Source organism: Trachemys scripta, chromosome 5 (genome assembly GCF_013100865.1).
Source record: "Trachemys scripta elegans isolate TJP31775 chromosome 5, CAS_Tse_1.0, whole genome shotgun sequence".
NCBI lineage: Eukaryota > Metazoa > Chordata > Testudines > Emydidae > Trachemys > Trachemys scripta.
This window is the reverse complement of record NC_048302.1, coordinates 115,129,815-115,150,619: the sequence shown is the minus strand read 5'-3', so window position 1 is coordinate 115,150,619 and position 20,805 is coordinate 115,129,815. Positions and strand designations below refer to the sequence as shown.

Genomic DNA, 20,805 nt, shown 5'->3' with positions numbered 1-20,805 from the left:
TTTTGAAAATCCCACCTGTATGTCTTGGCAGTAGCAAAGGATAATTCATTCACTTTGGCTAGGTTTAGAATGTTCCATAACATGAGCTACGCAGGGGTGCAGGAACCAGGGGTGTGGAGGGTGCTGCAGCACCCCGTGGCTTGAAGTGGTTTCCATTATATACAGGGTTTACAGTTTTGTTCAATGGCTCTCAGCATCCCTGCTATACAAATTGTTCCAACACCACTGGAGCTGTGTGTTTTGTTTCTAAATTGACACCTGGTTTCTGGCATGGTAAATGTAACATGCTCTTCATGTGATTTGTACAGTATTTGACTGGTGTGGATATTGTACGAGGTTTTCAAATCACCTTACTGGTTTATCAGTTTTAGGCTATTGTTTTGGTATTGAAAGGCTCTACTTTGTGATGAATGGACTTCATTGAGCTATGATACCTTGACTTAATTTACATAGGGGGAGGGATAGCTCAGGGGTTTGAGCATTGGCCTGCTAAACCCAGGGTTGAGAGTTCAATCCTTGAGGGGGCCAGTTAGGGATCTGGGGCAAAAATCTGTGTGGGGATTGGTCCTGCTTTGAGCAGGGGGTTGGACTAGATGACCTCCTGAGGTCCCTTCCAACCCTGATATTCTATGATTCTATGAAAACTTCAGAAGAGTTCATTTGTGAAACAATATGAAGGTTTTGTCTTCCTTTATTTATTCTTGAGTAACAAAATACCTGTCTTCAAAGACTAACTTACCTACCATAACTAAAATATTATCTAGTAAAATCCAGTACTCTTTTTTCTTTCCCCAGGGCCGCCCAGAGGATTCAGGGGGCTTGGGGCAAAGCAATTTCAGGGGCCCCTTCCATAAAAAAAAAGTTGCAATACTATAGAATACTATATTCTCATGAGGGCCCTTGCAGGGCCCAGGGCCTGGGGCAAATTGCCCCACTTGCCTCCCCCCTCTCTCCCCCGGGCAGCTCTGTCTTTCCCCCAGTGACTGGTCATTCTGTTTGCAAGCAACGGTGCCAGTTTTGTCTTGGCTCTGTCATAGTAGATATATCTTTGAAGTGCCAAAGGCAGGGAAAATCTGTAGCCCCTCTGATGGAGCGAGCCACTGAATCCTCATGTGTGTTGGTATGGGGGACCCTCTCCAGCCCCGCTGCATATGACGCTGCAGAGGCTCCCACGGTGGCTTTCTCCCCCCCGTGACCAATTGGGTGCTTCGGTACTGCTGTTTGCACTGAGACTCCAACTGTCTGTGGCACCAGCATGCTCCGTACCAACGGTACCTCCATCATCAGGGGGCACCAATTCCTGCCTCATTCTGGACGTCAGATGAATTGGACTGCCTTTTGGCTCCCTCGGGCATCACTCTGCCTTGGCCCCAAGAACCCAGGGTTCTCATGAATCCCAGTCAAGGTCATCATCTTCCCACTTCGCATCCTCTGACAAGCTCCAAGGGCCAGTGGATCAATATGGACCAGGGTTGGCACATGCCCCATGACTGGGGCAGAGGTCCCTGGCCCGGCCCCTACTGACCACCAATGTTCTCCCCATATTAGTGGCCTCCTTGGACTCAGTGGGTTACTACTTGCTTGCGGAGATCCTGCTCCTTGTCCCAATCTAAGCCAAAGTCACCCGTCAGGTTGATGGGGGTGACTGCGCATTAGCCAAAAGCCCGAGCATTGATTGTCTTCTTCCCTGCAGAGCCACCAGAGTCCTCCCTCCTGGGTACTTCTTCCTGGGAGCAAGAGCCAGTTGTGGACTTTAAAGCATACCAGGATCTTTTATGCCACATAGTCTCATCCCTCAGCATCCATGTGAAGTTTCTCCAGGAGAACACACTCAAACTGCTAGACATTTTGCAGCCTCCTGTCCCTGGGAGAGTGGCCCTCCTGATTAAAGATGAACCCCTTGAGCTGGCCTGAGTCCACCGCCTCAGTACCACCAGTGGTTAAGTGCGTGGAAAAGCACTCTTTTGTTCCTATGCAGGAATTTGAAGGGTTCTATTTCCACTCAGTCATGAATTCCCTGGTTGTAATGGTAGTAAATGTCAGGGTCCAGCAGGATAGGTTCACATCTACCCCCAAGGACAGAAACTCCAAGCAGTTGGAATTTCTGGGCAGAAAGATCTATACCTCCTTGTCCCTTCAGATGAGGATCGTGACTCAACAAGCTTTGCTGTCCAAGTATAATTTCCTCAATTGGTCAGCCATATCTAAATCTGAGGACTAGTTGCCTGCCCTGACGTCTAGCATGAGGAATTTCATGAGTTTGTTGTGGAGGCTGCTTTGCAGCAAAATGACCCCTTGACTTTGCAGACACCTGGGCCAGGGTGATGGCCTCAGTGGTAACTATGAGGAGGGCTTCGTGGTTTCAAAACTGTAGGATCACTTTGGACGTCCCGCAAGCCATTGAAGACTTGCCCTTTGACAACCAGGTCTTGTTCTTGGACAAGACTGATGATACTTTGCATTTCTTTAAGGATTCCAAGGCTACCTTGAGGCCTTGGGAGTGTACATGCCTTCTGTGCAAAGATACCATTATGGGGTACAGCAGCAATACTGCCTGAAGCATTCCTTTTGTTCAACCTTCCCCCCTGAAACAGTGGGACTACCCTACAAAGAGGGATAAAGAGAAAGCAGTCAGGTTCAGGCCTGCTAAGCACCCATTTTGACTCTTTAGTCTAGAGCACTGGTCCAGTCGTTACTCCGCCCTCTTTATTCCCCCTATGGCTTTGGGAACAGGCTGGCCTGTTTTTACAATGCTTGGGATTTGATTACATCCGACAGCTGGATCCTAGCAATCCAGTCCAGTTCTTCTCCATGCCCCTTCCCACCCACACACACACCCACACTGTCTTTCTTCAAGGACCCCTCTCACAAGACGCTGCTCATCAAATAGGTCAACTCTGTGCTAACATTGGAAGTAGTGGAGGAGCTCCTGCAGGAACACTGGGGCCCCAGCTTCTCCTCCCAGTACTTCCTGATACCAAAATCCAAGGGCAGGATGAGACCCATTCTTGAGCTTCATGGCCTCAACAAATTCATCAAGTACCTGAGATTCTGCATGGTTACTCTTCTGGCTATCCTCCCAGCACTGTCTCAGAATGACTGGTTCACTGCTCTGGTCCTTCAGGTGCCTACTTCCTGTGACTCAGCAGAATTGCCACATGAAAGTGTCTTTGTTTTGTGGTAGAATGCTGCTTTCAGTACACGGTTCTCCCATTTGATCTCTCTTCTACCCCCTCCAAGTCTTCACCAAATGCATGGCATTGGTCGTGGCATATCTCCAGAGCGAAGGAATCCACTCATACCTCAATGACTGGTTACTGAAGGGTGGCTCCAGAGAGATGTGGACCCAGGCCTTGGAAGGGCAGTCCTGCAATCCCTGTTCCAGTAGACTCCGAGCCCCATCTCTGGATTGGGGTACTGCTTGTGAATCACCTAAGTGGAATACATCTCTGTATCTACTCAAAGAAGAAGAAATGGTTACTTACTGTAATTGTGGTTCTTTAAGATGTGATGCAGAAGTGTATTCCATGACCCACTCACTGTCCCCTCTGCATTGGAGTCTCCTCTCATGGATATCTGTGCAAAGGAACTGAGGGGGGTTGGGGCAGTGCCTCATATAGCCAGAGGAGGGGCCACAGCCATGAGGTGCGAGCACTGCCCCTCTATGGGTACTGCTAGGCAAAAGTCTCTTTCTCTGGCGGACTGGACACATGCACACCTACTTCTCGAAGAATCACAATTACAGTAAATAGCCATTTCTTATACATGTTCTAAAAATACATATTGGAACAGAGCAGTGATGAATTCCTTGTCTTCTGCTTCTTCAATAAGGATAATCAATAGGCTGCTTAAAGAAACTAGACACTTTAGTGTTGGTGCAAATCAGGACTAATGCTATTAATGGCACTACCCTAGTATAAAAACTGGAGTAAGTGAGAGAAATATCATGCCCTTCTCCTATAGCTTTTCTCTTCAAATAATTTCCTATATTCTTTCATAGGTGCTGGAACTAGGAGTACTGGGGGTGCTGCCATACCCCCTGGCTTGAAGTGTTTTCCATCATATACAGGGTTCACAGTTTGGTTCAGTGGCTCTCAGCACCTCCACTATACAAATTGTTCCTAGCACCCTTGTAGTATTTTTAGGATCATATTGCATGATCCTTAATGGTTCATGTGTGTTAGCATAAGGGCAGGCGTGGCTGACCTGGATAAGGTGGTGTTTTGCTGTAAGTAATTTTCCTAATATTACTCTTCGATACTGAATATCCTTTGTGCTCTTGACTATCTTACTGTTTTGCTCTAGCTCTTCTTTTATCTGGTGTGCTATTGAGAGGAAAAGGTTATTTAGTAACTGGATCGCTTCCCTGAACGTGCTATTTACCTTCCTTCACACCCTTAAGAAATGCTAAAATACTGCAGACTGAAATCTTTGGGGCCTATTACATTAAAGTAGGATGTGGGGCATGTATAACTCAATCAAATACTCTTCTGGATGCCTGGAGTGAAGGCATCATCAATATGTTTTTAAAAAAGTAAAGCAGGCTTTGCCATATGAAGAGGCACTTTGTAAACTGCTGTACTTGAATTCTTATGACAAAAATGTATATCCTTCCCAAGATGAAACAAATCTTTAAGAAAAATGTTATCTTCCTGAAGTTTCAGTTAAAGCCCAGTGCATATTAAAGTCTTTTTGATGATAAAAATAGGGAAACAGAACAGTTCAAGGACTATGGAGATAAAACTAGTAAAATACTGAATACCACAAATTGGGGAAAGGGCAGTAATTTACTTGAGATGATTGTCTGACATCATAAAAATAGGGGAACAAAATTGAGCAGCTGAAAATGTCAGCAGAACCCTGAGATTGAATCTGTGCCCTCTGGCTGACTCCTTGATTGTGCTAATTACACATTAGGTATAATTTCCTTAAAATAAGGGAGTGTGGTATATTTCTAATAAAGAATATTTAAATGGGTGAAAGGTAACTATTATTTTCCCTTCTCTAGGAAAAGGGCTAATAATTCACTGGAAGCACATGCATAATAAGATTTACAGTTTATCAAGAGATAAACTATATAAATCTGTGTGCTTCCCAACAACAAAATATGATGTATAATGGCAAAGACCAGCCTTAGCAGTGAGGGTATTTTCAGTTCTGTGAATAGCGAGTGCTGCATCCTTGCCATTGATTTTTTTACTCAAACCTGCGTTGACTTCCATGTTAGTTTCACTTTGGTGACAAGCAAAGGCTATAAGTTTTTAGATGCATACAGTTTAGTTCAGCAGTGGTGTGTAAGCGGAAAAATAGTCTTTATGAATGAATGAATAAATGAATGAAGGGAGACTGAAAACCCAAGTGTTCCTCCTCCTTTCAGGTCATTGTAGCCCAGATTATGATTAACTGACATTTTGGGGTTCCTCCCCCTTTTCAGCTGAAACGTTCTCGGGAGACCGAAGGTCAGCTGAAGCCCCTTGTAGAGAAAAACAAGAGGATGACCAAAAAGAATGAGGACATGTTGCAGTGTATCCAGAGGATGGAAGAAAAAATTAAAAATCTCACAAGGGAAAATGCAGAAATGGTAAGCAACTATCTCATACGTATCAGAGGTTACTTTGTAAGAGCAGCTGCTCTTCGTAGCTTAGAGTTGAAAACAAATGTGTGGCTCTTACTCAGATAAATACTGGTATGTCAGAAGCTAAGCCATGTGAAGGTGTCAATGTCAAATACAATATTCTAGTGGTGGGTAGTATTCTAAAATCAGAGTGTTTATTTTTATTTGTATCAGAGGGGTAGCCGTGTTAGTCTGGATCTGTAAAAAGCAACAGAGAGTCCTGTGGCACCTTTAAGATTAACAGGTGTATTGGAGCATAAGCTTTCGTGGGTGAATACGTCTGACGAAGTGGGTATTCACCCATGAAAACTTATGCTCCAATACATCTGTTAGTCTTAAAGGTGCCACAGGAGACTCTGTTATTTTTATTTGCTTTGTCATTATTTATTAAACAAAATTGATTAAGAATAAGGATCATTGTGGCTTTAATGTGTAAAGGGTATAAAAGGGTATACAATAGAGGGCTAAAATTAACCTTGGCATACCATGGGATTTTGCATGGATTTATATGTCAGAACTGAATTTGACCTGTATAAACTAGAGATGGTAAAGACCCTCTTCAGGATTGTTCTCTAGAGTATATTCACCAGTGCTTTCTCCATCCTAGTTTTAGATGTCCAAGTGAGATGTAGAATATACTCTGTATGTGTTTAAAGTGTAAATATTTGCTTGGTGGAAAAAGGACCTTACGTTGTGCTGGAGCAGATTTCTGAAGCATCACGTTAGTGTATCAGAGGTTAGGGTTTTACCTAATGCTGCAGGAAGACATTTAAGAGTTGGTTGTGTTAATAATAAACTTGATTTTTGCAGAAAGAAAAGTTATCCACACAGCCAACTTTGAAGAGACACACTTCCTTGAACGATCTCAGTAGCACACGAGAGGAACAAGAAATGGAATTCCTGAGACTGCAAGTCATAGAGCAGCAGCATGTTATTGATGATCTCACAGTGGTAATATTAAACATGTTCAGTACACACGTGCATAAATCTACATTCAGCCTATCATTTGAGAGCAATATTCAAGTTAATTTGAATTGAGTACAGTTAAAACTGTACTCGTTTCATGTGTACATTCACTGTACACAGTGAATTGAATGTGTACAGTGACATGAAAAATAATTCTTCAGCACTTCGGTTATTCCCTTTGTAGTAAATTTATGAGTTTCCGTAAAGCATCTATGGTCTTATTTCAGCCATACCAAGTCGTGATCTCATAACTCAGGCTTGCCTGGGGGAGTACCTGAAAAGTTGATTTCTAAGGTACTGTAGAAAATGATGTTGAAGATTCAGCAAGTGGTGCTCTTGATTGCATCATTAGTGATCATTAGTGGTATTGGGGAAGTAAGACATGAAACTGAGATCTTGACCACTCATGGTCAAAGTGCTTACAGTACTGTTTGCAGGACAGGGGGCTGTAATATCTGTGTCCTGGCCAGATTCCGATGCGGGTGACTGCACCTAAAACTCCCCCAGATGTATTTTTCACTTCCAACTCTAAACTGTTGTGTTGCTGTGCAACATGAAATACCTGCTGCATTTCACCCCAGAAGCTGTCGCATTTAGGTGAAGATGAAGGGGTTCCCATAAAAGTTCTAAAATACTTTGAAGAACCATCTGAATTAAAGGTGCTATTTAAGTTCCCATCATTAGTTTGAATTGCTGTGTACATTCCCAAATTTTCTCCTCTGGAGCAGTGTGCTGCAGAGATGGATTACTTCACCATTTCAAAACAAGCATTGTACCATTGGTAGTTTACTATTCTTCCACTTTCTGGATTGAATTACTAAGGCCAGGTCTACACTACACCCCTAATTCGAACTAAGGTACGCAACTTCAGCTACGTGAATAACGTAGCTGAAGTTCGAAGTACCTTAGTTCGAATTAGTTCGAACTTACCTTGGTCCACACGCGGCAGGCAGGCTCCCCCGTCGACTCCGCGGTACTCCTCTCGGCGAGCTGGAGTACCGCAGTCGACGGCGAGCACTTCCGGGTTCGACTTATCGCGTCCAGACTAGACGCGATAAGTCGAACCCAGAAGTTCGATTTCCAGCTGTCGAACTAGCGGGTAAGTGTAGCCAAGGCCTAAGAAGAAGCCCTCACTTGAGTATTCCAGCAGGATGTAGTTCAATATCGGCAGATGAGAGACAGCTGCTTTAGCAGCAATTAGAGTTAGAAACCTAAAATCACTATAATCCTTTTAAAACTAGAAGAATCACAGGGAAGGACACAGAAATTGGTAGATGAGAGTAAAGCTGGAAAGGATAATAGAATTAGAATAAAGCGGTGGGGTTAGCAGAGTAAAAGAGGATTAAAAAAAAAAAGTTAGGAGGGAGGCCCTACCTGTTATCTTTTCCTTCCTCCCTCTCCTTGTCTCTTTCTGCCTCTGTCACCTTCTCCTGCTACCCCCTCTGAAGGTCAAGTCAGTATTCTTTGGCTGAATGATCACAAGATCTAAAAGTCCTAGGTATATTTGTGACCTTCTTATGTTACAACATAGATTTGTTACAATCTTCTTCGAAGCTGATGCTAAAAGAAAGGCACAAGGGAACTGGGATCAGAAGCCAACAAACTTGTGCTTGAGCTTCCTAATTTGTATGCAGAACTGAGTCCTGTAAGTGTGAATAGTCAGTGCCCTACCGTCTTAGCACTTCTGCCCTTAGGAGGCTGAGTAACCTACATTATGTGTTCCTTTTTTATTTAAAAAAAAAAAGGCAGCAATCAAAAAATATCTTCATATGTGGTTCTGTGTCAGAACGTATGTTACAGACTGATTTAGGTTTAATAGAGCTGAGCTAGCCTTTGCTATTGATCTTCAGCCTGAGAAGAGTGGGGCACATTCTTGCCTCCCGGTGGGTGTTACTATATTTCCATAAAGTTCAGAGAAAAAAGAACTGTCAGAAACCTGTGCCCAGTATTTTACAAAACTTTTACCTGCCAATTTCAAGATAAAGCTGTGGAATACGTTGCTGGGCTTCAAAGGAAAAACATTCAAGGGAATTTTCCTGTTTAAATATTACAAGAAGTCTTTATGTTGTTTGTAACTTTGCCTCATGCTTTAAGAAAACATTTAATGATGTTTCCTTTGTCATGTGTAATCTAAATACATGTTAAAGAAGTAAAATCTTTTTTACTCTAGGAACGAGAACGGTTGTTACGCCCAAAAAAACCGAAAAGGAAAAGTCTGAAACCTCCAAAGGTGAGAGTCTGGCAGGGCCGGCGCAACCCATTAGGCAACCTAGGCAGTCGCCTAGGGCGCTAACATTTGGGGGGCGGCGACTGCGGCGGCCGGATCTTCAGCCGCCCTGGTTGGGGGCGGCATTTCGGGGGCGGGACCTTCCGCGACCTAGGGCAGCAAAAAAGCTGGCGGCGCTCCTGGAGTCTGGTGTACCAGCTCTTCTGTATCTTGTGAATGTCATACAAACTTTTTGGGCGAAATATGGGCTCCAATGAAGTCAATGGCAAAACTCCCGTTGACTTGAATGAGGCCAGGATTTTACCCATTATTTCTAACTAGTAATAATTAACACTCCTTAAGTGAATGTTCCTAGCCAAAGTTTTCTGTGACACACACAGATGATACCCCTTAAAAGAAAATCTAAATAGTTTGTAGTCACAATGGCCTGAATTTTCAAACATGACTTGAGGCAACTTTAAAAGGGATCTGATTTTTCTCGGGGATGGTGCTTAGCACTTCCTAAAAATCAGGCCCTTTTAAGGTGTCACAAGTTGGATGCCCCAAATTACTAGTCACATTTGAAAATGTAGGCCTATATGTTTTTAGAAATTTAACTTGAACAGTATTTGATGTATAGGTAGTAAAATGGAGCATAAAAATTTGAACTGGAATGCAAAATTGAAACAACAAAACATGTGGTATTCATTTATTTAGACAATGGTAGATTTTGTTTTAGTGTATACTTTCAAAGTCAATGGTAGTTTTATTGTAGTAATATATTTTTTAAGTAATGAAATATACTATAAAATCTTTCATAGAATATCAGGGTTGGAAGGGACCTCAGGAGGTCATCTAGTCCAACCCCCTGCTCAAAGCAGGATCAATCCCCAGACAGATTTTTGCCTGAAAAGCTAGTTGCTAACAAGTGTGTGTATGTGTGTGTACATACTGCACATTTGTGGGTTAGTAGAAGTGAGAATTAGTGTGGTTCTGCTGTACATTGAAATAACACTTGCTTTGTAGTTAAGGCTGTGATTTAGTCGTGGAAGTCACAGAATCGTGATTTCCAAAGACCCGCGGAGGCAGGGTGCTGGGTGTACCCCCACCACCCCAGGCAGTGGCAGCCCCCCACAGCTCCTGGCAGCCGCATGCGGCAAGGGGGACCCTGGAGCTCTGAGCCTCCATGGGTGGTGGGGGCGCCTGGAGCTCCCAGCCCATTGGTAGATGTCCAGGCTCCCCATTTTGTCATGGATATTTTTAGTAAAAGGTCACAGGCTTGTGTGAATTTTTCATTCTTGCCCGTGACCTGTCTGTGGCTTTTACTAAAAAAAACCCATGACAAAATCTTAGCCTTATTTATAGTGTGTTCTTGATGGCATACTCATTATGTCCTCATGGTGGCACTTTTTATTACTTTGTTTTATAGTGTATAGGTTCTGAAAGAATGACTTCAGATATATTTTTGGTTCTGTAGCTCAATAGAAATATTTTTAAACAGTGTTCATAATATTGCATTTGTATTATACAGAGAGAATAGTTTCAAAGAAATCCATAAGCCTTGCCAAAGTCTGATATAGGGTGAGGTTATAGCAGTTCTGTATCATTCATGCTCAGCATAACATACTTGGATGTTCATCTGTGGCAGAGATAAAAGTGGGGCCCTTTAAAAATAAAATTAATATTTTTGTATCTGATCATATGTTTGATATTAAAATACTATAACATTGTACAATGAAGAGCCCTAACAGTTTTAAACTGTAGTCTTTGGGATTATAAAATACTTGTTTTTATTAAAAGTAATTTACTACTTTCATTTTCTTTTAATGAGATGGTGATAGCTATATTATGTGACACTAGGAGTATCAGTAATGAAGGAAACAGATGGGTTGCCAGCTTCTACAATACTTTAATTATTGGAAAAATCCTGTGTTAATATAATCATATATTACCAAAACATAGTAAAACCACCTTGACTCGCTTTTCTTATACATGGCACCCTTTCCTTGCGCCTTCTCTAATGCCTGTTACTCTATCTGGAATGTGCATAGCATATTGTGGGTGCTGCCATCTGTTTACTCTGGCTAGTCAAAATCAGATTTGGAACAATTTGACTCAGAAAGCAAATGAGGTTTGGTGTGGCTTAGCCCTCATTATTCCAACAAAAACTCTGTTCTACTTTTGTTCTTACCCTGTCATAGCACAGTTGTTGTTTGACTTTTGCAGAGATTACAGTGAGATTTTTTCATTTTATTTTGGACAGTTTCACTGGACATTGAGTGATTATGAATAAATTTTATGTAGTTTTATGTCCTCTGGTGTCCGTGCCTTGTGGTGGTGGGACAGCTTGTCTGCTCTAACGATCCCCATAGTTTGTGTCTGTGCAGTCTTTTTGCTCATGATAGGTTCAACCATGCTGGATTGGTCTGTGGGGGAGGGGCCAGACAAAACAGACACCCTGGTCCTCCGGGTTAGGGGTTAGGCACAGGGCTAACAACCCTGTCCCGTAAAAAAACAAAATTTGTTATGGAAACAGTGATGGAGAAATTGACCATTACTGTGTGTGATGACCTTCAGGAATCAATAACCTGTATGAAGCCACTGGTATGAAGACTGAAGTCGCTCAACACCAAGACAAAAACCAAACTTGTTTTTTGGAATGTACAGACAATATACCAAACAGGGAAGCTAGCTCAGATCACAGCAGAGATGAGACACTATAGCTTACACATCCTGGGTGTCAGCGAGAGCAGCTGGACAGGACAAAAAGCTTAACAGCCGCCTTGGGAAAAACTTCGCTGTATTCTGGACGGGATGATGGACAACACCATGAGAGTGTTGCCATCCTTTTGAAGAAGGGAGTGGAGCATTCCCTGCTTGAATGGAAGACCATCATCAGGAGACTTATGAGAGCCAGACTGAAAGGGAAACACAATGTCACCCTGATTCAGTGCTATGCTCTGACAAATGGCAGTGATGAAGAAGTAAAGGACAAATTCCACCTTACATTACAGGCAGAGTTAGAGAGAGTATCATGCCACAACCTAACTATCATCATGGGAGACCTGAATGCCAAGGTTCGTAAGGATAACATAAACAATGACAGAGCAATGGGAAGACATGGGTGTGGCACCATGAATGAAAACAGAGAGACTTGTTGATTTCTGCAATACGAATGACCTAGTCATCGGTGAACCCTATTTCAGCATCGTGAAATTCATAAGCTGACATGGTGTTCTCCAAATTGCAGAGATAAGAACCAGTTTGACCATATGATTATCAACAGCAAATGGCGATGCTTACTGACAGATGTGAAAGTGAGAAGGGGAGCAGATGTTGGCAGTGACCACCACCTGGTGACAGCCTCCATCAAGCTAAAACTGAGACGTGTGAGTCCACCAAACAAGGGACATAGACATTATGACAGTGACAAGCTAAAGTCCCCTGAAATACAGAAAGCCTTCATTCTGCAGTTAAAGAACAGGTTTCAGGCACTTGCAGACCTTGATGAAGCAGAGGGGAATGCAGATGAGGAGATCAACAAGAAGTGGGACAAAGTAACAGCAATTTATAAACAGAGCAGTGAAGCCTTTCTAGGCTACGGGCAGAAGAGAAGGAAGGAGTGAATTACACCCAGCACATGGAACGCCATAGAAACCAGACGAGCCCCGAAGAAAAAGGTTTGATACAAAATCCCAGAAGCTAAAGGACAAATACCATGAGCAGTATAGCAAGGCACACCAGGCGGTCAAACACCTTGTGAGAATGGACAAACAACATTATATTGATAGTCTGGCAACACAAACAGGGATGCAGCTGCTTATGGTGAACAAGGAGCCAACTACAAAATGACGCGGCTTATCAGTGGTAAATGGCAGACACCAACAAACACTCTCATCAGGGAAAATAAGGCCACCTACTAACAACAGAAAAAGAGCAATAAATGCGCTGGACAGAGCATTTCAAAGAATTGCTGAACAGGGAGCCACCTAAAGAGGAAGCAAACATCCAGGAGGCAGAAGAAGATCTTGATATCAACACAGACACCCCAGCTAAGGAAGAGATCATTCAAGCCATCAAATCCTTACAAAATGGGAAATTTTCTGGCAAGGATAACTTGAATGCAGAATTATCCAAGGTAAATCCTGAGTTAGCAGCATCGGTCCCGGCACCTCTATTTACATCAGTCTGGGAAAGGGAAAAAGTGCCAGATGAGTGGACCAATGGGGTTGTAGTGAAGATACCAAAGAAAGGAACTCTCAGTAATTGTAATAATTGGTGTAGTATCACACTTTTATCTGTGCCAAGCAAAGTATTGTGTAAGATCATAGTCCAGCATATATCAGAGGCAGTTGATCGCATTCTCAGTAAAGAGCAAGCTGATTTTCAGAAAAGGCGTGGATGCACAGCCCAGATCTTCACTCTACGAAACATAATAGAACAATGTTTAGAATGGCAACGGCAACTCTACATAAACTTCATAGACTTTTGAGAAGGCTTTTGATAGCATTCACAGGACCAGCCTATGGCACATTCTGCAGGCATATGAAATCCCTCTCTGTATAATCAACATCACCAAAAGCTTCTATTTCAACTTTACATGCAGTGTTGATCACAGTGAGCTCAGTTTTGAAGTCAAAACAGGAGTACATCAGGGTGTGTCATGTCTGCAATCCTTTTCAGCGTTGCCATCGACTGGGTAATGCAGAGTACAACAGAAGACATGACAAGAGGCATTAAATAGACACCCTTCTCATCCCTTGAAGATGAGACTTTGCAGATGATCTTGCTGTCCTATCACATACCCAACACCCTATACAAGAAAAAGCAACTTGACTCAATGCATTCAACCAGCAAATTTTACTGAAAATCAACCACAATAAGACTTAGATCATGACCTTTAATATTGCCTCACCATCACCAGTACAGATTGTGGCAGAGCTCTGACCTTGCCCCTGTGGGTCCTGTGCTTCTAGGCGGTATATGCTAGCCTCAGTGGCTCACTGTGACCCTCCACGTAGCCCTTCTCTTTCTAGGGCCAGGGTTACAGTCTACTGAGCCCTTTTCATCATAGGCCAGCAAGGAGGTTGGTGAGAGAACTCCCACAGTCTCTGTTGTCCCAAGGGGCTTGTTTTAGAACAGTTTAGCCTCCTGTCCTGACAGGGGCCTGACTTCCTCTCCAAGGAGGTGTTCCTATAGTGGTGGGTTGGGGGGAACCCGGGCCTGCCCTCTACTCCGGGTTCCGGCCCAGGGACCCTAATGGTAGCAGCTGTTGGCAGCCAACCTTTCACTGACAGAGTTGCTTCATTTCCTTGGGCCACTTCCCCACAGCTCACCTGCTTTTCCCTTCTTCACCCTTACCTTAGGGCTTCCTTATCAATAACTTGAGGGTGTCTTCATTAACCAGCTCTTCAGCCACACTTCCTCTCTCGGTCTCCCTGGCTCTTCTCTGCCTGACAGGAGTGAGCCCTTTTTATAGTATCAGCGGGCCTTAATTAGAGTCAGGTGGTCACATTAGCTTAATGGCCTCACCTGACACTTTGCAGGTTAATTGGAGTCAGGTGTTCTCATTAGCCTGGAGCAGCCCCTGCTCTGGTCAGTCAGGGAACAGAAAACTGTTAATCCAGTGGCCAGTATATATGCCTTCTGCTATTCTGCTGTATCCAACTGGCCTGGGTCTATCACAAGATAGAGGATTATGTTCTCACCAATGTAGAAACATTCACATACTTGGGCAGCACCATCAGCCAGGACATGCGGAACAAAATCAATAAAGCCAGGAACACCTTCAGGAGCTGAAATTACAGTCTGGAAATCATCAATATATAATGCCAAAACCAAACTCAAGATTTATCAGAGCTGCATACTTTCAACATTACTTTATAGCGCAGAATGCTGGGGAATAAGGAAGTATGATGTGTGCAAAATGTCTTCATTCCATACAGCTGCCTCAGAAAAATCCTCTGTATCATTTGATCCAGAACTATCTCAAACCAAGATCCATTGTCACAGTGCAGCCAAGAGGATATGAGCACCATCATTGCCAGGAAGCGCTGGAGATGGATTGGCCATATGCTTTGGATGGAAACTGATTCCATCACCAGAATAGCAATAAGATGGACATCTGAAGGCAAGCAAAAATGAGACCACCCGAAAACAACATGGCTAAGAGCTGTGGAAGCCGAGCTAAAAAACCTGGGGCACAGCTGGGGTATCATTGAAAGACTTGCCAGAAACAGGAGTGGGGGAGCTTCGTCGCTGCCCTAAATGCCTGAGGTGTAATGCGAACATGATGATGATCATTTATGTAGTTTCTTAAATTTCATTCACTTCCTAGAAGATGTTTTTACATTACTATTTAAATTAGCTGCTAATGGGGCATGCTTGACCAGACCTTTCCCAGCTGCTGATTTTGAAAGTTTCCCCATAAATTCAACATATTCACATGCGATAATGTGGCAGGGGAAGGGAGGGTTTGTAGCTGGTGAGGGAATGGGCCAAGTCTGATCTTCCATGATCAATTCTGACTGGTTCTGCCTGTTTGCAGGCTAAGGGACACTAGGAGATGTGTGACATGCTGCACTAGATACAGACGCAGAGAAAAGCCAGCTAAACAAAAGGGTGAAGTGTGCCCCGCTCCTGGGAACTAGGTTGAGGGAGCAGGAAATTCTCTACTTGATTTTAGAGGAGATGCTGACTCTTTTGGTGTTTCCTGTGTGGGAAGGAATTCTGGGGATTGAGGGAACAGATGTGTGGAAGGAGGCAGATCTCATGAGAAAGGATAACCCAAGGAAGAGCGAGAAGATGCTTGTTCAGCTCACTGTAGAGCTGGTCAAAAAGTGGTAAGTGTGCTTTTTGGTAAATTGTTAAATTTTCTGATTTTTTTTGAGGTGGGGGAAAAAGCAAAAATATAAATGTTTTTTGTTTTTCCTGCTTTGTCTCCTTCCCTGTGCCCCCTTCCCTCTCTTTGTTTCTTTTTCCATTTTGCCACTGAAAAATGGAGAGAAAAGGGAAAAACTGGAGGAAATTAATAACTGAAAATCAATGTTTTTTGTTTTCTCATTTGAAACAGTGGAAAATGTGAAAATAAGCAAGTATTTTGGGTGAAAATGTATGGTTTTGAAAAATTGTCCACTTTTTATTTTAAAAAAAATTGAACAAAATTTCACCAGTTTGACTTAAAACCCATAAATAAAAGCATGAACGTCCAAAGGCTCTAGGGGTTTGATGCCTTCAAGTCCTCAAGAATAGGTTTGCACATGTTCTAGCTGCCCATATTGTCATGTAACCTGTAGGCTATTTTTCATTCGTGCAGCATTCATCGAAGAAGCTTAAATGCTGTCAACAATAACTTCAGAAGTCTAATCCTGGCAAACAGTCTAGCTTCCTCCCAAGCTTCCTGCATAGTAATGGACATGAAGTCAGAGCCCCTCAGTTCATGATATGGTTTGGCCTTAGTAAGGAGGTCAAAAAGAATAAGGGAATAACGGAACATGCTAATAATAAGTTTTTATAAAGCGGAAAGACACTATTGAAGGAGCCCTCTTTCCCATGTCTGCGTTGCAATTTCTATATAGATAGTGTTATTGGTTTGAATTATGGAAGAAATAAAAAACAAGGTTTTTTTCCCCCCCCTTAGCTACAAGTGGCATTGCAATGTTGATTTATGCTTTTAAAATGTAAATACTTTCTTGTAAATGTTTGCATGTTTCTGTTGCTAGTGGGAGATCATGTACTTCAAATTAATCATTTATAGTTAGATCACGGACTAGTTTTTAGAATCTAGGCCACCTATGGTGTGTTTGATTAGGTTACTTTTGTCTGACAGACTTCAAGTAATGAAGAATGAAGTTGTAACTAGAAGGAAACTATGTAATATCAGAAGACTGTATCTTCCATGTTCTGTATAAAATTATTTGAGTGAAGGATGCAGGGTCAAGCCCTACATTTGTATATAATTTTTGTTCCACTCTCTTTAATTCCTAGAGGGGAAAAAAACCTACATTGATAGAGTTAAGGTTGAAAGTACATTGGGAAAATGTAATACAGAGATGTTGTAATTATCACAGAAAAAAGCATTATAATTTCAGGAAATTCAGAGTTAGGATTAACCCTAAAAGTAATTCAAACATCTCAAGTTCTGGAAATGCAGTTAGAGCACCCGAACAAACTTATTTTTCTGCCCTGTAGTGATGCAGAGGAATCACCGTACAATTATGGTTAATGTATTTTAGTGTCTGTCATTCCCGATTAGATTAAACTGATTTTTAAAGACACATTAGATTTGCCATGTGTTTTCCTTGTGGTGTTGTATCTTGAGTAGAACTCTCACTGTAAATGGGAACCATAGTAGCTCAACTACCACTTAAGGCACGCGAGTCTCAAAGATCTAATGTAGATCTGACAAGCTGCCTGTGAAATTCACTAAGAGCCAAAACTTTGTCCTGAAGTAAATTAATTTAATGAGTGTTTTATGCATACATCTGAGGACTGTAACTGGCCGTCAGCCTATGCTTTTGTCTCAATTCCCAGGTTTCAGGGACAAGTAATCTGGAATGTTTTAGAATTGGTAACTAAATAGTCAAATCCAGCAAGATTAATAGAAATCAGCTCAACTGCAAAGCAAGCAAGATGGATCTCCCACAAAACTTTTATTTCAACAGTTTAGAAAAATAAGTGAAGCTAAGATAAACATAGGCAGACTGGATTGATTTGAAATTGCTTTCCAGACCCAAGCTCAACAAGTCAGACACAAACATGCTGATAAAATCAATTTTGTCTCAGAATGAAGGCTAAAAAAATAAGTCAATATCGACAGAACAGCATCTGACACTTAATCTGTTGATAGCACTCAAATTTCAAACACTGAACTGAAAATAAAAGCAAAGATGTTGTTTAGAACAATGTGAATGTGGAAACCCAGAAAGTGTTCAGTACTGATGAAAATTAGTTTGTGGCTTTGTCTGTCAGATGGACTGGCTATTTGTATCCATAGTGGACCGTGATAACATAGGTGTACGATAATAGAAGTAATTATCAGGATGGCTGTGTTGATTACAGAGGGCTGACACTGGTGGAAATTTACTAAGATTTATCTTGGGGAAAATAAAGTATTTGTGCCTGGCTCTTCTGAGAATCATTCAGTATAATAACCTACAGCTCACAGCATGAACTAGCCTATGGGGGGGAGGGTGCGGCGCGGGCAGAGGTGGACCTTCTTCATTCTGTGTCCAGCTTTCCCTGAACAAGGGAAATGGGGAAACCTCAAGTAAAGCATCTGACTAGAGGGAGTACCTTACTGAGAAGGGTCATGTGAATACATTCAGATGCTGTAAGTTGGAAAGTGGTATCTGCCACAAAAAGGGCTGGCTTTGTTTCAGTCTGAGAAAGACCAGGGGCAAAGAAAGGCTTTAGAAAAGGCTCTCGACAATGCCCAGGCCAGAGGACTTGGCAAGAACCTGTGAGGGGCTTACATGGAAAGGCCTTACATGAAAGGGACCAGGGGAAGATGTAGGAAGAAGTGGTTGGAGAAGCCAAAAGAAGGCCCATGGTACAGGTCTAAGCGAGGCGCCACCTGAGCACTATAAGTAGCTCTGAGGGAATAGTGACACACAGGGCCGGCTCCAGCATTTCTGCCGCCCCAAGCAAAAAAAAAAAAAAAGCCGCGATTGGCATCAGCAATTGGGGGGAAAAAAAAAAGCCGCGATCGGCGGCGGCAGTTCAGCGGCAGGTCCTTCGCTCCTAGAGGGCGCGAGGGACCTGCCGCCCCCGAATTGCTGCAGGTGCTGTCCCTGTCCCTTGGCCGCCTCAAGCACCTGCTTGTTAAGCTGGTGCCTGGAGCCGGCCCTGGTGACACAGATGAATGAGCCTGAAGCAGTCAGTCATTTCACTGGTTAGGACATTGGAGGTGGAGCCTGAGGTGGAGTGAAGCACCAGGCTCCAATACACCTTCAGTTGTGCCGCTATCAGGGAACAAGTAGTAGAACCCTGACCAAGGGCAAAAAGAGAGATTTGTTAAACACAAGGACTGGGGATATTAAATTAACCATTTATTGGTTAGTGCTGACTCCAGAATACTGAAAACATGTAACATTTCTACATTGGTTGGAAGGATTGCTGTGCAGTGAAGATTTAATTTTGTAACCTGTTAATTCATAAATAGGTGATGTATATGTTCATGGGTGGGAAGGTACTCATCCAAACAATTGTTCTTTTTCCCTGAGATGGTACCTTTTAAGCTCTGTCTTCCATAATTCTCAGCATGGAAAGGTTGTGCAGAAGCAACAACTCCTCCATGTTTGTTTTTTAATGTTGATAGCCCACAGTCAGCTTTGCTTGTCAGCTAGAACAAAGTACATTAAATTCATATTGTGGTACTTAAGACATCCGATAGGAAAAATGGTCTACTTGCTTGTTCCAGTAGACTTTAAAGTCTTCTCATGTGTGAGTAGTTTTAGTTCAGCTGGCATGCTTTTGGAAATGCCAAAGACTTGTCTGTTTTTCCCAACTATAGTTCTTCTGCTAGTTTCTAAAGCTCAGATTGCACCAGGTTACTGTTGCTACTGTAGCTTTTGCTGAGCAGTCTTCTAATTGTCAGGGGATGTATGAATCTGAAGAACATTGCTGGCAACCAGCTCAGGTCTCTAAGAGGTAAAGAGGGGCACAGTGGGGTGGAGCTTTATAAGATCTGAGTGCAGGGTACCCAGAGAAGAAATATAATCACCGCACACACTCAACCTCCTAGATTTTCTTCGGTGAGAAAAAGCAGCCAGAGCTGATAGAAATTTCTTAATAATTGCATCCGACATCAGATTCCTTGAAGTAATGAGAATATTTTAAAGGTCTCTTTTCTGCTTAGGATTCACTTTAGTTCAGGGCTTTTTTTCAGTTTTTTGAAATATATGACAGAGAAATAACCATGAAATCCTGGAAAGGCTTTTTTCTGTAGAATGGAATTACAATGATAAAATGAAAATTGGAGTCATTGCTTTGAAATCAACAAAATTACCCATAACTGTGGGACTCTGAAGACTAATTTCTGCTTTGTAAGCTTTATTAAATAGGCTATATTTGTGATTATAACTGAAAGTGTTCACTCTTCAGACCAGCACAATGGAGTACATACTTCTTGTCTTATATTTCTCTTTTTTTATCTGTCTGTGTGCTCTGGTGTGCCTATATTTTTCTGGCTGCCAGGAAATGACTTATAAACATGAAGGTAAGAAGCTATAAATTAATAGCTGGTTTGTTCTAATTACAGTGTAATTCAGTTCATTATGATTTAGCCACTTCTCCTGTTTTGATTAATCACTTGAAAATAATATGTGATACTTAAATCATGTGGGAAGATGAAGCTACTGCAGCTATACAGAAATTAGATGGTTCATATGCATGTAGACCTATCTAATTCAATTAAATGGAGTACTAAAATAGATGTAGATATTTGTATGCAATATCGTCTATATATTTCAAGGCACAGACTCTGCATCATAAATTATGTCAACATTCATCAAGTTGACTAGTTTTGACTCAATGGGAATCACCACTAATATACAGAATATTTTGTAGATCTTCATGTTCTGAAAATATATTTACTCTGTCATAAGTCCTATTGATCTTCTAAACATTAATTGCAAACATGTAATGCACAATTTTACTGTAAAAGTATGTGTGAAAACATTGGTATAGAAATCCAAAATTGCATCCTAATTTCCACCAGTTATTGCCAAATATTTCAGATTTTACTTCTGCATATTTTCAGTTATTGAGATGAACATTTAACTCTGATAGTTATGATCTAAACTTTAGGATTGAATATCTTTACATAAAAATAACACCTTTAATTAACAACCTACTAGAATTATAAACCGTATATACAAATATAATTTCAAGAGTTTTACACATTTTAAGAAAAATTCTGACATAAATAGTATAGCTAAAAAGAGCAAGCAGAATAATAAAAGCCACATTAGAATACATATATTTTAGAAATTGATTTTAAATCAGTTTTTTGAATTAA

General features: G+C 41.9%; 1 protein-coding gene across 1 annotated transcript in view; it reads left to right on the top strand.

Moving 5' to 3' along the window:
* Positions 1 to 20,805, top strand: part of JAKMIP1 (janus kinase and microtubule interacting protein 1) — a 251,179-nt gene that overhangs the window by 158,132 nt on the left and 72,242 nt on the right. Inside the window, exons 9-11 of the mRNA XM_034770969.1 lie at positions 5,435 to 5,581; positions 6,425 to 6,565; positions 8,751 to 8,810. Of these exons, the coding sequence (XP_034626860.1) occupies positions 5,435 to 5,581; positions 6,425 to 6,565; positions 8,751 to 8,810 (348 nt within the window). The remainder of the gene's footprint in view (positions 1 to 5,434; positions 5,582 to 6,424; positions 6,566 to 8,750; positions 8,811 to 20,805) is intronic.